Source organism: Taeniopygia guttata, chromosome 1 (genome assembly GCF_048771995.1).
Source record: "Taeniopygia guttata chromosome 1, bTaeGut7.mat, whole genome shotgun sequence".
NCBI lineage: Eukaryota > Metazoa > Chordata > Aves > Passeriformes > Estrildidae > Taeniopygia > Taeniopygia guttata.
In genome coordinates this window covers 26,154,938-26,172,093 of record NC_133024.1, presented here as the reverse complement: position 1 = coordinate 26,172,093, position 17,156 = coordinate 26,154,938, and the positions used below count along the sequence as shown (strand labels likewise).

Here is a 17,156-nt window from a genome sequence, read left to right as displayed (position 1 = left end):
TTCTTTAAGTAATATTTTCATAGTTTTATTTAGTAGATACTACCACACAAAGTGCACACACTGTGTGCCCTAGGCTCAAGGCAAGAGCTGTCACATAGGAAGCACTGAACATCTCTCTTCCAAAATGTAGCCCAGTGTCACTGGTTGACAATGGCCCAGAATGACCATCCAGGAATTCCACAGTCACAGCAGCTGCTCGACTGCACGCTTCACCCTGTGCTCACAGGCTTGTGCTCCCACTGAAAGGAGAGTAAACAAGCTCCCAATTGCAGTAGGTATTTCCATAATTCCTTTCCCACTGGGAGAGGTATTAAGCAGTGACTCCCACTCAGCAGGAACTGGATGTCCTGCTCATCCTCTGGCTGTTCAGGTAGCATAAGGCATCTTGTCCCACTTCCTCCACCTTCAGGCACAGCAGGCTCAGACGAGGCCCCACTCGTGACACGAACTCCACTTCACCACAGCGAAAATTCCGCAGCTGCAGGGGAGCTGCAGGGGAAGGATACAAGGGGTAACAACTCAGTACAGGGCTCTGGCTCTGCTCTAGCCCACAGCTGCACAAGCTGCTCGGGGAGGGAAGGCCTTCCAGCAGCTGCTTGGCATCTGCTAAACCTCAAAGGACAGCACGATGAAGGACTCCAGGATGTAGGCAGAGGAATGCCTTTTGCCAGCATCCCTCCAGCCTGCAGGAAACAGACATTCTACACTGTGAAATGCTGTGAACTATGTGCTCACAGAGCTGATGCACTGAGCTTTGTATCCTCTATCAGTACCAGCAACCTGCCTTTACAGACTGTACATGACAGCCAGAAAGTCTCCACTGCAGAGCATCCTCTGGTGAGCTTAGCAAATCAACCCCTGCAGCACCTGCACTCAAACTTAAGCTATATGTGTGTGCAGTGTGAAGAACTGGCATGAAGAATGTCCCCTTAATACAGCAACTGCACAGCTGTGGCAGCATGAGTTCAGACCTCAGCACTCATGAATTCAAAATACTTCAGTGCAGATTTCCAGAAGAGGATTTCCAGGTGTGTTATTGACTCTACATGCTGTCCTTTCTAATGTCAAAACCTGCTTGATTTGAGAGATTTGCACAGTAACTCTGGCTGATCAAATTCCTGTCCCAGACAAGTACTGGGAATCTTTCTCAAAAACAGTTTTATATTTCTGTGTGAAGTCGAAAAAATTATCCTATGTTGTTTTAGGAATTTCCGTATTATTTCTTTATTTTTATAGCCATGGATCTACTAAGACACAACTTAGTTCTACACTATATAATACAAAATTCCAGGAAAATACTTCAAAGGTCTTGCTTTGATGGACAGTGAAGGCACCTTTCCTTCCCCAGCCTGGTGAGATGCCCTCCTCCCTTCCTTCCCACACTAAATATTAGAAAAGCCAGCAGTATTTGCTTACCAGGCTGCAGGATCTTGGAGGGCTTCCTGTCTATGCTGAAATCTAACAGGATAGGGCGACATATGAGAGGACTTTTGCACAGACTCCTTAGGTAACAAGCAACAACATCCTCGGGCTCCTCTAGACACTGAGGAAGGAAAGTGTGTGTTGCCAGGAAGTATTCAGTGGGAGGCAGGGAGGCTCTGGAACACCCACAGCAAAGGGAAATCCTGTCCAGCCAAGACTTGAGCTCATCAGGCTGCAATTGCTGCTGGAATAACCCACTCACCCCTGTTCCAGGAGCTTCCCCATGCTGAATGAACACGCTGCCCCTGCTCTGCACACAGTTCTGCACAGCTTCCCACTCGAGAAGGCTCAGGCCCAGCATCATTGCCACATGTTCGTTCCTGCACAGCACCACAGCTTCACCTGTTCCGTCCTCCACCACCACCCTGTGCAGAGAGCAGGCAGGCTGGGATCAGGAGGGCAGGACAAGGGTCACACCCCAGACAACAGATCTCAGTAAAGTTTGTGCACATCCCAGAAGGTGTGATGACTCCATCTTTGCTGTTCTGTCCACATCCCATCCTTGATATTATTTTCCCCCTCCTGTTTGTGGTGTAATTTGTTTCCTCCTCCCCCCTCTTCCCACACCAAATCCCTACAGCTCTTACCGTGCACTGGCTTGCCTCACTCCTGTTTGTGACGGACATGGAGGATTGTGTCGGGTGCACCTCCCCTGAAGGAAGAACAAAGCTACAGCTATGTATGGGTGTGAGTGAGAAGGGGAAGGGTCACTGCTTATTTTAATCCTTCTCTAATTAAGGATGCAAAAGTGTAAAGAATTTCACTGCATTTCCAGTGAGTGCCTTGGGAAAAGTCACTTTGCTGCAAGGTGCTGATCTCCAATAGCAGTGAACGTGGGAAGAGGAGAGCATTAACAGAGTAGGACTGTCTTCTTCAGAGTCCTTACTTCACCCCCAATCCTAGCTGCCAGCCTGCCTGGCATCAGATACATACTACTAATCACTTAGGTCCCTTTCTAATATGCAAGTCCTTCTCAGATATTGGAAAGAGGGCTTGCAATTGAGATAATTGAGATAGGAACCCTCATTTCTTTTACATGGTAGCAAAGGATGTGTGAGAGTAAAAAATCTGCAAGACCTCTCACAAATTATGGTTGTGGAAGCTTGAATACCTCTTTGAAGATGCAGCTGCAAAGTGAACAAATCCATTGCAGGCACACAGTCAGTACACAGGACAAGTGGCATAAAATCCGTGCCTGGGCCAGATTTTGCAGCTGAGGTCTCAAGCTGGATAGAAACACTAGTGAGGGGGATGAGGCTTCTCCTGCAGGACTAGAAGAAATAGGAATTTGAGAAGCTTGGAACATAGAAGCCTTTCTTCGGACACTGTAACATGAGAACAGACCCAACACTTACCTAGAAGGAAAAGGTAGGTGAGAAACTGGCAGAGATATGATGCTCACACAGCTGGAGGCAATGTATGTGCAATAAACATTATGAAATCTGCAATATGAAAAAGCAGATGTCAGAAAGAGCTCACAGAAACCAAACATCAAGTTTTCTTGGGATGGTTTGGCTGATCTTCATTTGTAACATGGTAGGAAAATAATTTATGGGAAGGGATTGTGAGAGACGAAGGTTTGAATAAGGGATGAGGAAAGTCCACATGGGAGGTCAGATTAAGAGATGGTTTCAAAGACAGTAAGAGAGGCTCTAAAGACAGGAGCACCTTGAGATCTTGCGTTCCAAGTTCTGGAAGAGAATCTTGGCTCCAGGGAGCAAACCCCTGAGATGCTGCAGGTAGGTGGCAATAATGTAAACATCCATCACAACAGGGGAGCCTGGAGCAGCAGAGACGCTGAGCTTTACGCTGTGATCTGTGGAGAGCAGAGTCCCTGAGGAGGCACAGAACCACATAGACCATGAGCTCTCTCATACAGGCAGCATGACCTGTCACTGAGCTGGGCCTGCTAGAGGGGCTCTTCCTCCCATCACGATGAGGCTGTCACTGTTGCACCTCTCAGGCTTTCTGGATGCTGCATTCCCATTCCCATCTCCACATACACAGTGTGCAGTTTCCAAGCCCTTTGACATGCAACAGGATGCAACATCCTGGCATACTTCCACTATTCCCAGACACAGCAGCACACTTAGCCAAGTGCACTGGCTCTCTGAAACAGAAACAATCAAGAACCAATGTGCTGCTTCTCAACAGGCTCAACACAATCTTACCTATCTGCTTTGGATGGCCAGGTGGCTTCTCATTCTTGGGAGAGGCACACAGGGTCCTCTCCACGATCTCACCACAAAAAGAAACAAGGGAACCTGTGAAACTGAGAGCAGACCAGGATTTTTGTCCTGCCTGAAGACAAAGGGAGTGGAAGAAAGCCTGACTTCAAGATTGCCACAAAGTGGAGCACTGTTGGTTAAGCCTGTTTCTGGGGAACCTGCCCTCGAGCACCTGAACTACTAGATTGAGGACAGCTTGCTGCAGCCTACCCTACCCTTCTCACGGACAAGAGGCCCCTTTACCTTGCTTTCTGCTGCTTCAGGTTCAGCAGTGAAGATGAAGGGTGAGGCATTACAGCCTTTCTAGCTGCTAAACTTCTGTTTTTCTGAATTAGAGGAAGAAGCCAAGCAAAGAAAACAGTTTTTCATAAAGGACTGGTGAAAGCTCCAGTGTGCATGCATATCACCCCAGATTAACCATGCTTAGAACAGAAAAGCTTCAAACCTTCTAACTTTCTAACCTTATATTACTTAGTATTTGTTTGAGCAAGGTAAAAATCTGAAACAAAAAAAAATCTGAAACAAAAAAAAAAAAAAAACCCAGAAATATACATTCAGTCTGATTTTCCCTGCTCTGCTTGTTTCCACTTCTGACATGAATTTGGCAGACACCTCTGGGACTTAGTCCACACCAGCAGTAGCTGAACCATTTTCTAGACACCATTTTGCAGTTTTGTCACCTACAATCCCTTTAGCTTCAAAAACCAGGATGGGAGAAGTCTGAACTACTTGCACACAGGTTTCCCAAACCATATTCCTAGGGTGGATATTTCATCACAGTTTAATATAGCACTTCCCAGTAAAAATTACCACAGAGCCATTCCCTAAGACACAATTGCTTGTAATTTGGGGCAGACCAACATACCTGCTGCTAAGCACTTCTGGAATGGAGACAATTCTCTGGTCCATGCCTGTCAGCACTGACAGGGCTGTCACCTAGAAGTGAGTGGGACACAGCCTCAGATAAGTTGCAGTTTACAGGCATCCCCAGCCAGAGAAGAAAAGACAAGCTCTGCATGCTCAGAGCTAGGTCAAGCAATTCATGCTTCCCTCCAGATGAATTCTGAAGCAGGAAAATGTGAAGCCCAGCAGCAGCTTCTGATGGAACTTAGAGCAGAACAGTCTCACCAGAAGATACTCTGTATTGATATTTTTTAGCTAGCCCTGGAGAGACCTACAATTAGCCTGTGAAAGCCCTGCACAATAAGGCACTGAATACCTGGTGCTCAGGCAGACAGGAGATCCAAGTCTCATGCTCTAAGTGCCAGCTATCTTGGACAAGCACACACGGGGGGCAGGATGGCCTGCTCAGGAATGTTGCTGGCAAATGTGGAGAACAGAGCTTGCAGAACACTTCCAAGTCCTGAGATAAGAGTGATAAGGCAAGACAGAAGACTATTAGGAGGAAGGAGAATAAAGTTCAATAGGGAAAAAGTAAAGAATAATGTTTTACAAAAGAAAAAAAAAAATCCACTGAACTCAGAGCTCTGAGAATTTTAATCAAATACAGAACGAAAGCAGTTTCTTGGAAAGACAGAAGGAAATTCCAAACCTTGAAAACGGCTTAGTCACCCTCTGACTCCTTGACTCCCACATGCAATTCAGCAAAAGTCTCCAAGAGAGAACAGCATGACAACTTCTCCCTTACCGAGCAGCAGGGCACAGTGAGGCGATACAGCCCATCCACGTGCAGGAATGGAAACCATCGCAGAGACTTCCCCATAAACAGCAGTAGTACCTGGTGGGGGAAGGGATCAGAGAGAGAGAGAAGGTGATGAGAACTCTTAGGAATGGAATGAAAACTACAGTAAAAAGAGAGCAAGCCCAGCCCAGAGGATGTCTTGATTGAGAAGAAAGGTTAGCACCACTAAGAGCAAGAGAAGGCAGATGCATTTACAGGAAGGTGACAGAGAGGAGATAGAACTTGCTTAGGGTGCAAGAAGGAATTTGCTGGCACAAACACACAAAGATACCCAACAAAAAATCACTTTCCCATTGACACTAAATTACCACACAGGCTCACTTGAGAGGAGCCAGCTCCCAGACTTATCAAACCACACCCCAAAGCTGCCTCACTTCTTGCTGCGTCACACCCTCTTTTCCATCACAGCCAGTCTCTTCCAGCTCCGATAGATTCCAAATTCCTCCGGGGTGGCTCCAGAGCTGTGGTCTGCCCAGCCATAGCACTGTGGCTTGGAAGCTGTGCTGCAGCTCATGTGCTTCTTTATCTTCTTCTGCAGGCAGTTGGTAATTGCGTGACATGAGACCCTCTTTCTGGGTAACCAAGAACAGCTGAGATACGCAGCTCCTTGTTCTGGTGTTGCTCTGGCTCCCCTGACAGGTCTCATCTCTGCCAGGATCTGCCTTGGGATCCTCCAATTTCAGCATTTTTGCCTCTGGGGTTTCCAGCTCAGATGTTGTGCTGCCATCTTCCTTATTCCTCAAAGAGGAGCTGCTTCCACTCCTAAGGCATTTCTGGATTTGTCCTTCAGCAGCATGGAGAACCTGAACATCCTCCAAGTAGAACTGCACATAGACACTGAAACGACAAATGGTAACAGTGAAACTCCCTATTCCTGATACATGGCTATCCTAAACAATTATCTGGGAAAAACACACCTGGTGAGTGCCCCCCAAGTACTCAGCAGGAGCAGGGGAAAGAGTGAAGTGGAGGGCCACTCCCAGGCTGCAAGTATTCTGAACAAAATGGAGATGGTGGCTTTGTTGCTGAGAAAGAGCTCATTTTATGCAAGTAGCAAAGAACAGGTGCTTTGGCGCTGAAATGCTGTGTTGGTAAGAAGGCTTACCATAGTTCAAAATACTCATGGAACTGGAAAGTGATGATTTTACCTGCACACTGAATAAAGGGACTCACCTATTTTTTTTCTCTCTCACATGCTCCAGATTTTCCAGGTGTTCCCAGGAGGGAAAATCAGTCTTAAGGAATCTTTCCACTACAAGCTGGTAGTTTTCCACCTTCAAGAGTGATCCTGCAAACGCATCAGATAAAAGAGCTGAGCTAAATAAAAAGAGAGTAAGGTCAATATCCTCATTTTAAAGTCACGAGGTCAGGCAGTGACAGTTCAGCACCTCCACACAACATCTCTTCTTCCTTGTTTTGGAGCTGGAAGGCAGAAGAGCAAAAGGTCAGCACTCAAATACAGTTTAGTGGGACATACCTATAAGAGCAGTCTGGGCAAAGGGGCTACCATCCTTATGAGAGATCACACAGCGAAGGGCGCTGCTCTTGTCCTGCAGCTGGAGGGAGCTGCTCCTGGAGGAGACCCTCAGCACACCCAGGAGTATCTACAACAGAAAGGAAGCTGCAAAGAGCATCAAACAATTCCTATCCTTGAAAGTCGTAAATCAAAGTGTGTGTAGCAGCAGCTCAAATGCAGTCTGTTTTCAACATGCCACAGTGAGAAAAGCAGTGTCATTCCTAACAGGAGGAAGAGGCATGCACTGGACAAGGTGCTGGAAGGCATGGTGAGAAGCAGGAGCTCTCAAGGCACAGACAGGAAAGAGAAGGAGGCAGATACCAGTTGGGGCTGGAAAGTTTCTGCTGAGAGTGTGCAGTAGGACCAGGCCAGTCTGCGATTCAGCTCCTGGGTGCCCATATGCTGTGCCTCCAAGGGGGAAAGCAACTGTGATGGACTGAAGCCTTCCCAGCTCTTCTGTTCTGCCACACGGCAAACTGCAGACAGAGATGGGGCCTGGCATGGAGGGTTCAGAGTCAAATACTGTGAAAAAAATGAGAAAAAGAACGAATCAGCTGAGTTTCTTCCCATCACACAAACAGGAAACAGCTCAAAAACATTTACTCACTTTCTGCAGGGGACACTGGTGTATTTTTGATAAAATTTCATTATAAATATCTCTTGCTTCTTCTCTGTGTGGCATCATAGCTTGCAGAAGGGGGACAAGGAACTTTTCAGCAGCCCCAGGGTTTTGGTGCGTAGAGCTAAGCAGTCGACGGCGCCCAAAGAAACACGAAAATCTGAAAAAAAGTTATGAACATTAAGAGTCCCTGCATTTTAGTGAGTCTTGCATCTAAGTCAGGGACTCCTTCTGCTTGTTTTGAGTGAGTATGTTGTATAGGACAAGAACTAAAGAGATCACAAAAACCATGAAATGATTAAAAAATAGAGCATTTAAAGCCAATGCCAATTATGTTGGGCAGACAAGGAACAGGAAAATCCACAGAAATGGACAGACTGGCAAAATCTCAAAACTCAAATGGCCAGAGAAACAAACAATATGAAGATAATCTCCCTCTAAGCCACATAAATGGATCTTCATGCCTTTTGGCTGGGCATGATATGGTTACTCAAGCTAGGTACACTTGGCTTTTTTCACAGAATGCAAAAAACACAAGTCAGAAACAACCACAGACTATTCTTATTCCAGTATTTCCCTCATGTAGAATTAATTTCATAAATTTAGCTTACTTCTTTTGAATGGCTGGAAGCGATCACACTGCCAGCCAAAATATGACAGAAAGTGAACTCAAATGAAAAGAAATAGCTCTCACTGGAACAATTTTTAAGCAGTACTAGGACTGAGCAATCACATTTAAAGAAAGTGGAAAAGATAATAAAACCTAAAACTTATAGCTAGCACAATTCCCAAGGCAAAACTGAAGCTGTTTTATTGGTAGCATGTCAAAATTCCACAGTGCCAGTAAAGCACGGGAACACTGAGCATTCTATAACCTGCTACTTGACTGAGCGTAAAATGTATATACTTTAAAGTGCAAGGCAGCAGTCACAGTGATCAACCATAACTGCTTCAGAAAAAACACAAATATTTTTACTAACAGAAGCAAGAATTAAACCCAGAAACTGGCCCACAGCTGTCCTGCAAAGAGAGTGCAGCGTCAGGGAGAGCAGGAGGCCATCTGGAAGACTTGGAGATAAGCATGAGTGGGAAACTCTGCCAAGACAGAGATTCTAAAACAAATTATCACATTCCTGACAACACTCAGAATCTCAAAGTGATATGGTGAGCAGCTGCTGCTGCTTCTGTGCACAGTCAGGACACAAGAGCCTTTATATCAGTTATGATATAGTTGTAGCACCAGTTTCCAGCTTCAACCTGAGTGCCCACCTCGATCTGCCAAACGAACCACATTGGCAAGCAGACACCCCAGTGGTGCTTCTGTATTTTGGGAAAAAGTATTCCAGGCAGGATTATGTGAGTGCAATGCTCCAAAGCACTGCAGCTTCCCAAGACCTTTATCTCACCTGCACTTGAAAAATGCACCGGCTTTTCTCATAAGAGCAATTGCAAGGTAACAAGCAAGTGGACACGATGTGAAGTCTGGATAAATAGCTTACTTAAGCCAAAAAAACAGAAGCAATTGCTGCTTGTAGTATCCAAGCAGAGTAATTTTGTGAGCCTTTGGTCTAGAAGACACCCAGGTAACCTACAATGCACATTCAGGCATAGCCTGACTTCAGAAGAATTGTCCTCACCTCTCCTCAAATGTCTCCAGGAGGCTCACCAGCCAGAGGTACAGTGGCATTCCCAGATTGAAGTGGAAGAGCAGCTGTAAATAGAGATTTCCTGAAGAGGCCAGGGGCTGGTAGGGGGTGCTGAGCCTTGAGAAACTCTTCAGCACAACCATGCTGTTCAGGCAAGCACCGAGTACAGCGAACGGGAAGGATGCCAGAGGCTTCTGCAGGAGGTGGACGTCGATGAGCTGGGATACACAGAGTGTAAGAGAAGACACAGCCAGTCTGCTACTACTTCCCAAAACTGTTACTCCACCTTAAATCCTTTCTCACTCTACTGGATTGTCTATAATCAGGCCTGAGGCACTGAGCACAGTTTTGGGAGGAATCAGATAATAATTATATCAACTCTCATGACTGAGTCTAGGCAGTAAGATCTCCAGTTTTGTTCCAGATACTTGCCAAAATAATTCCCATGTTCCCACAGCCTTCTGTTGACCCAAACACTCACAACCCATCCCCAGGGCCTCAGTCTTTTCCACTGAATACTTCATGACCTTGCAAATCTCAACGTACCTCCAGACAGGCTCCTGGTCGGAGTCCCCGTGCAAAGTTCAGCAGAGGCTGGTAAGCAAGGCACAAGCAGACTTGGTTATCCAGTAAAAAGAGACCAGCTTGGACATTGAGTATTTTGGTGACAAATCCCTAAACAGAAAACAAACAGAAAGTAAGAGGACTGTAGAGAGTCACATGGTTCTCTCACAGGTCTGAGCAATAAGAAAATAAACTCATGAAGAAAATAATGGTCCTTGCAGGCCAGGAGCTGAAACCCCAGTGATGAGTGGGTGAAGGCTAAGCCTATAAATCCTTACCACATAGGAGATAATCTTGGACTCTTTGGTTGGTCTTGGCCTCTCCTCTTCAGCCCCCAGCTGCAAGGAGCAACTGAGCTGCTCAGCAGTCTCAAGGGAAGAAGACTGAGTGGATTCTCCTTGTGAAGCACTGTTCAGTGGCTGCTCCCTCACCTGCTCTGCACAGCAGGGCAGAAGGCAAGAAGAAACACTGGTGACAAACATTGTTTGTCCAGATTTCTTCAGGTTGGACATACTCAGGCCTGTGATTGTGTACCTCTGACCCAGCTGGAAGACACGATGCCACAACAGCTGGCTGGGTTTCTAGAGCAGAGAAACAAAAAGCAACATCAGCATCAACTCCAGTGAAAAAAATTATTCCCGACTTAAACAATCCCACCCAAAAAACCCTTTTCCACCCAGAGGATTGGCTCACACTCTTAGCAAAAGGACTGTATCTGTAAGACATTCAGGGACACAGCAACGGCATGAGGGAGGACTGTATTTCAGCAGGGCACAGAACTAGACTTTGTACATACCAAGACTAGTGTACACTGGGTGCAATTAAAAAGATATCACTAGTAAAAGGAAGAATAAATCAAACTAGGAAACCAATGGCAAGCTTCAAAGAATTAATCAGCTAGCACATACACAGACCCAGACTGAATTTGTGAGCAAAATTCCAAGGACTTACTTGCACCAGCACAGGGACACAAACAGCAGAGGCAAAGCACTTCAGAAACAGAAAGAAGAATGTCTTGTGGTGAATACGAAGGAGAGGCCCAAGTCTGGTCAATTCCCCTGCTACAGTAAGCTTTGATCTTTTCTTACATGGAATCCTAGAGGGCAATTGAAGAGGCAACTGAAATCAGAGATGAAAGAAAGCTCAAAAGTATCCCAAAGGCAAAATAAACAGATATGTACCATGTACTTTCTGGGAGTAACAGATCCAACAAAGCAATATGGTCAATCTCTCAGAGAGGTTTTCAGAACAATATTTGGCTACAAAATTTGTACTTTAACTTTTCTATACTAAATCCTTTTGACATTTTAGTACTTGAAAACAGAATGAACAGAATAACAAATTCACACACTCCATGACAAGAGCCAGCTTATAAAAGGCTTTACCACAAACAAGAAACTAATTGTTGGTCTAAAGGAGAAGAAAAAAGTCACAAGTAATTCTTCTGCAGAAAACAGCACTCGGATTTGTATGTCCATGGAACATGACACTATGGAAGCTGTAAGCCTATAAACAAGAGGCCTGAAAGCAACAATAGACTCTTTTTAAGAAACTTGACACATAGAGAAGCAAAACTGAAAGCAGATGAGAGGCAAGAGAGATGATATTTCTTGAATCAATTGTGTTTGCTGTTTCAAATGATTAAAAAAGATTTCCAGTTTTTCAATTTAATTTCAAAAAAATTTATGCTTGAAATTTTCATTTCAAGTCCTACTGGACCTGAATATAACCATCCCACTTACTCAGAACAAAACCAGTCTTAAGTCCAAAACATCTAAACAATTATCTAACTTTATGACTTAAAAAAAACCCCAACCAGCAGTAGACACACAGTAGTACCAGCACCTCACTGGTACTGGTAACATTTTAGTTGCAATATGGAAAATTGGTCAGATATCAGTCAATAACAAAGGAGCTTTATGTTAAAAGCCTGAGAACATATACAGAAATATGGACATAGTTTTCTTGTTTAGAAAGGTCCCTTGAGCTAAATCAAACACTTAAGCTTAAAATTACTTTCTTAGAAGCAGATAAACCAAATAAAAACAAAAAATAACTAAAAAGAAATGAAAGCAACATGGCTAGTGACATATTATTGTAATTAAATTACACCAAGAATTCTCTACTCAAGAAGATGAAACATGATCTTATCAAGTTGAAATTATCAACTTATTAAGATTTGCAATTCCATTAGCTCATTTTCACATTCTGTAAACTAAAAGACAGGTACTTCTACCAGGTGACATTTCACTAGCACTTTTATCTCAGTAGTCAGATAAGAATTTGACCAGTGGCACACATTAACATCATAATAAAATACAGGATTACTTTCAAGTATACTTTTGGTTCACTGTAGGATTAAAAAAAAAAAAAAAAAAAAAAAAAAAAAAAGTTTTGCTAATCAAAACAGTGAATTTTAGCCTCAAAGGCAGTGGAATTAACACTGTTATAATATTCTTTGTATAATCTGAAATTACATCTAGAAATACTTAAAATTCATCCCTTTTTTTTCAAATTACAGAATAAAAACCTCCAATAAACTCCTGGAAAACAGATGATTAAAGAAAAGTGGTTTTGTTGTATAACTTTGAATTCCATCACTCACTGCTATGTTTCCATGTGGAGCAGAAATATAATTTGTCTCTTTCTAAGCCAAGTGCTCTTCTTGTTACCTGCCAAGCCAGAGCAACACTGTTCTGAGGAGCTGGGCATGGTAGATGTTTACCTGGAGGTAAGCAGTGGCTCAGCTGACACTGGGGAGGTGACTGGAATGCTGTGAAGTACTTCCTTGGGGGCATTTACTGGCACCGGATCCACCAGGATTTCCAAGTACCCTGCTGCACTCTGGTCTGTCTGTGGTATATATGACCAGCTTGGGAAGACAAATAGTGACTCCAGCCACTCCAGTTCAAAGTGCAAGAGCTAAACCAAAAGATAATGAGATTGAAGCTTGAGATGAGTTTCAGTTTGTTTTTTCAGCACTACTTAGAGTGTTCATTACCAATACAGCCTTGCATGTGCATCACAAACTCCTCTCCTACTGCCAGGCTTCATCACTAAATAAAAACAGTGTTTTCTGCCCACTCTCTTAGCTTGCATGGAGAACTTCTGTCCTTCCAGATGCAAATCTGCCACAGACTTACTGAACTCTACAGCTAGAACTTCCTGTTTATAGTCATAACCTCACAGAAAGGTGGTAATTAATTCAATGAAAGGCTTAGTTATTTTCAGACTTTTTTTCTAAAATTCTTGCCTGCTTTCTTTTGCTCCTGTGTTTTCAGTTAGAAGTTCTTACCAATACAACTTTTTCCTACACTTTGTCTCATTGGAAAGCACAACTTCAGTGCTCTGTCACCACCACTCTGGGGGTTATTTGTTATCTCGACTCCACTTGCAATTACCTTCATGAGGCTTTTACGTCAACTGTCATGCAAGCTATTATTTCCTGAAAGCATGACACCAATGCATCACTGAACATATAGTACAACTCTCCAGAAAGTTATTTCTGCTCCACTAATTGGAATTCAGCAGAAGTCTCCCAGGCCACCTTGTACTGTGGTGAACAGAATAGAACTGTACTGGCTGTCTCTTTTTTCCATGCCAGTACATTCAGCATTTCTTCTCCTAGCAAAGGCACATTTCACATGTTGTATCCTCTGCCCATGATGTCAGCTTGCTGTTTTCCTGTCACAGAGACATGTTATTTCCTTCACTAGACTCCGGCAGAACAGCTGAAGCCCCTGGTGGTTTGTGACACTGCCCCAGAAGTGGGAATAAACACAGAACTCCTCAATATGACTGAGGACATACCTCACATGGAATTATCCCAGTATTGTCCTTCACATATAGGCAACCATCTACCACTTCTTCTTTGTTTTCTTGCCTTCCATCTGCTAAATAGCCAACCAGGATCAGGTAAGTCCTTGGCAAAGTGCACTGCACAGGTAAAGCACCTTGTCCTTGATGAGACCATTCCTTAAATTCATTGGTGCTCCAGCTCAGGTGGCTGCAGCATGGTATGTGCTGCTGATGCTGCAGGTCAGAGATGGAGATGAAACTGGAAAAAAAAGAAAGAAAGAAAGAAAGAAGCAAGAATAGAGCAGGGTGTATGAAGAACTCAGTTTGCAAAGTACCCTAATATCAACACTGAAAGAGCCAACATAAACTGTTCTTCAGCCTGTGATTTTGTTACTGGTTTCCAGTGAGCTTCACTGACAATTTTAGGTTGTGAAACTGGAGCTCTAGTCACAATACCCACTTGCTCAGTAGCAGGACATAATAAAATTCAAAGGATGTGAATTTGAAGAGTTTCACTTATTAGTCAGGGATCAAAAGTTCAAAGCAAGAAACTAGTCCTGATGAATGATGGGTCTCAATCAGCAACGAGCAGTAATTAGATATAGAAAAATTAATCAGAAGACATAAATTTACGTAGGTAGTTATGCTGTACATTTTGCAGAAAAATGAACAGGGGATTAGTTGAAAATTCCATCAGCTGAAACTGCTCCATCTTCAGAGACAGAGCACCAGCAGGAATAATACTGGTACCTATGATCCACAAAAGCACAGTGCTGCTCGTGTTTTTGTCAAATGTGCTGAGTGCTTTTTGGGAGAAACTAGAACTACAGCAGGACACTGGCTCATGGTGATCACATACAGAAGCAAACAGACTCCCTCCTTGTGCCCCAGAGCTTGGTGGTTAGCTGTGGATGTAGCACACTGCACACAAACAGACCACTGGCCCCACAGAAGTACCTTCAACTCTTCTATATAGATTCTCTTGAATATGAAGCAAAGTCTGGTTTAAATGCCATAAATACACCGGAAAAAATATGGCCTAAATGAGCTAAGTTTAGCTGGTGTGAAAGATCAACCACCTACATTTATTAGTTAAAGGTCACAAATCCCTAATCAATTCCAGTTGACCTTTTCTCACAAAAACTAGTTGTACCAGAGATTTTAATTCTTCCACGAGTTGGAAGAAGAAACAGATGCAGACAAGCCAAACTTTCCAATATGGATATCTCTCAACGAGCTGCATGTTTTCCATGATGATGAGCACCCAAAAGCCTTTTATCAACTGAAATATGGACCACGTTATCCTAGATCCTCCTTTTTAAGAGCGCACACTCGAACGCTGAGCTCAGTTGGCCAAGAGGTTCGGACACCAGGAATATCCTCCCGTGCGGGCCCGCAGGATCCAGCCGGGGAGCTGCCGTGCCGAGGCCAAAGAAACGCGTGCGGTTCTTTTACCCCCGTTCGACAGCATCCCCCCACAGCCGGCATCTGGGGCGGGCCGAGCCGTGCCGAGCTCCCGGGAGGGCCCCGCTGTCACCTGTAGCCGAGCGGCAGCGTCCCGCCGCCAGCGGTCCGCAGGCACCGCAGCACCGCCTCCAGCGCCGCTGGCTCCCGCCCATCCGGCCCCGGCAGCGCCCGGCGAGCGAAGTCCCGAGCCGCCTGCAGCCAGCGCTGCTCCTGCGGGGGGAAAGGAGGGAAGCGGGGTCTGAGCGCCGGGCGGCGCGGAGGGCGCGGAGCCGCCCGGGCCCCTCACTCACCGCCGCGCCGGGCGCCGCCATGACAGCGCGCGCGGCCCGCGCCGTTGCCGCGGCGACGGGAAGCGCGCGGGAGCCGCCGGGAGCGCCGCGCGCGCGCCGGGCTCCGCTCCCTCACCGCCCTCCGCCCAATCGCTGCCACCGCCGCTCCCCGGCTGGCCCCGCCCCTTCCGCGCGGGACGGCGAGGAGCCGGAGCGGGAGCGGGAGCGGGGCCGTGTGTGGGATAGGCCCGGGCCGTGCCGGGCGCCCAGCGCCGCTCGATCGCTCCCCTCCGCCCGTGGGCACGGGAGGGAGAATAATAAAACGAAAGCTTCACGGGTTCAGGCAGGGGCCGGGGGAGATCACAAATCGGTTGCCGTCACAGGCAAAGCAGGCTCAGCTTGGGGATAGTAATTGAATTTACTACGGACAAAATCAGAGCAGGATAATGAGAAATAAATCTTAAAACCACCTTTCCCCTTGCGACCCTCCCGCCCCACAGCGGCGCAGGGAGAGCGAATGGAGGTCGCGGTCGGCTCGCCACACGTTGTTGGTGCCGCTGCTCAGGGAGGGAGACGGGTCCTGCCCCGCTGCTCCGGCAGGTCCCTCCCACGGCCTTCCCCAGTGTGAGCCTTCACCGCGGGCAACGGAGCTGCTCCAATTCCAACGTGACCCGCCCTTCCACGGGTGCACTCCTGCAGGAATGGCCTGCTGCAGCGAGAGTGCCCACAGGATCACAAATCCCACCAGGCAACCTGCTCCAGTGTGGGCTCCTCGCTCCAGTGGTCTGCCGGTCCCTGCTACAGCACAGGCTTCCCACGGAGCCAAAGCCTTCTTTCAGGCATCCACCTGTTCCAGCATGGGGCTCCTCCATGGTTACAACAGGATCTCTGCATCCCTATGGACCCCCATGGGCTGCAGGGGGATACCCTGCTTCACCATGGTCTTCATCATGACAGCAAGGGAATCTCAGCTCTGGTGCCTGGAGCACATTCATCTCCTCTGTCTCCACTGACCTTGATGTCTGCCAAGTTGCTCCTCTCACATGTTCTCACTCTGCTCTTCTCCAGCTGCAATTACATCTGCGCAATAACTTTTTCTTCCTTCTTAAACAGGTTATCACTGAGGCATTGCCACCATTTCTCATGGGCTTGGCCTTCACCAGCGGTGCACCCCGTCTCGGAGCCAGCTGGCTGTGGCTCTGCCAGACATAGGAGATGTTTCTGGCAGCTTCTCACAGAAGTCACCCAATTGTCCCCCTGCTACCAAAACCTGGTTGCGCAAACCCAATGCTGGAGAGAGGCCTGGAGCTGGAGTTCTGGTGAAATGTGGGAAGTAGATGTGCATTGGTATAAATGTCAAAGGTGCAGCAGGCTGTGAGATGTCCCTCCCCGAACTTGGGAGGAGTCAAATGTGAAGATTCACAGGGATTTTTTCTGACATTTATGTAGTTCTAGGGAAATGGGGCTGGGTTTTGCCCCCTTTTTTTTTTTTTTTTTTTTTTTTTTTTAAGGCTGAAGCTCCAGGAAGATTGAAGGATTTGCCTCATCCACTCACATGCCAGCAAGTGCTAAACCTGAAACAGCCCATTAAAAACATTATTTCCTCCTTCACAGAATGTGTGCCAGAATTTTCCCTTTAGGGGCTAATTTTGTATTGTCCTCATTCGAGGCAAGGAAATGAACAGGAAAAAAATCTTTTCCACCTCTATCCCTGGAGATGGCTGCGATCTGATAATAGGTTATTCTGCTATTTCCTTCCCTCCTGAGACTTGCAGCTGGGAAGTCACAGCTGTTCCAAGACAAAGTGTGGAAAAGTGCCCTCCTTGTTTTCTCCTGTGCACATGCCGTCGTTGGCTTCCACACAG

At 46.1% G+C, this 17,156-nt stretch overlaps 1 protein-coding gene across 4 annotated transcripts; it reads right to left on the bottom strand.

Moving 5' to 3' along the window:
* CTC1 (CST telomere replication complex component 1) lies at window positions 1-15,426 on the bottom strand. Of its 4 annotated transcripts, none has more exons than XM_030266415.4 (24): window positions 15,313-15,426; window positions 15,093-15,232; window positions 13,568-13,814; window positions 12,483-12,679; window positions 10,709-10,853; window positions 10,036-10,338; window positions 9,740-9,868; window positions 9,185-9,411; window positions 7,536-7,707; window positions 7,250-7,450; window positions 6,890-7,016; window positions 6,586-6,700; window positions 5,787-6,249; window positions 5,359-5,448; window positions 4,930-5,073; window positions 4,576-4,646; window positions 3,654-3,754; window positions 3,151-3,316; window positions 2,838-2,924; window positions 2,594-2,753; window positions 2,070-2,134; window positions 1,685-1,847; window positions 1,417-1,543; window positions 1-489 (listed from the first exon to the last, which is right to left on the bottom strand). In XM_030266415.4, exons 1-24 carry the CDS (start codon window positions 15,331-15,333, stop codon window positions 329-331), a joined length of 3,822 nt encoding a protein of 1,273 aa, XP_030122275.4. In that variant the 5' UTR covers window positions 15,334-15,426; the 3' UTR covers window positions 1-328. The 4 variants fall into 4 exon arrangements, with proteins under 4 accessions (XP_030122275.4, XP_041570408.2, XP_030122286.4 ...); XM_041714474.2 differs by having other exon boundaries at window positions 3,151-3,298; XM_030266426.4 differs by lacking the exon at window positions 1,417-1,543.
* Between the last annotated feature and the right edge of the window lie 1,730 nt (window positions 15,427-17,156).

Excerpts from the sequence above, each read along its gene's own strand:
- CTC1 (XM_030266415.4), bottom strand. The coding sequence starts at position 15,333 with ATGGCGGCGCCCGGCGCGGCG. Across the intron at positions 3,317-3,653 it reads TGGCCATCCAAAGCAGATAG|GGACTCTGCTCTCCACAGAT; the intron begins GTAAGATTGTGT and ends GTGCCTCCTCAG. Across the intron at positions 490-1,416 it reads CTCCAAGATCCTGCAGCCTG|CTCCCCTGCAGCTGCGGAAT; the intron begins GTAAGCAAATAC and ends CTTCCCCTGCAG.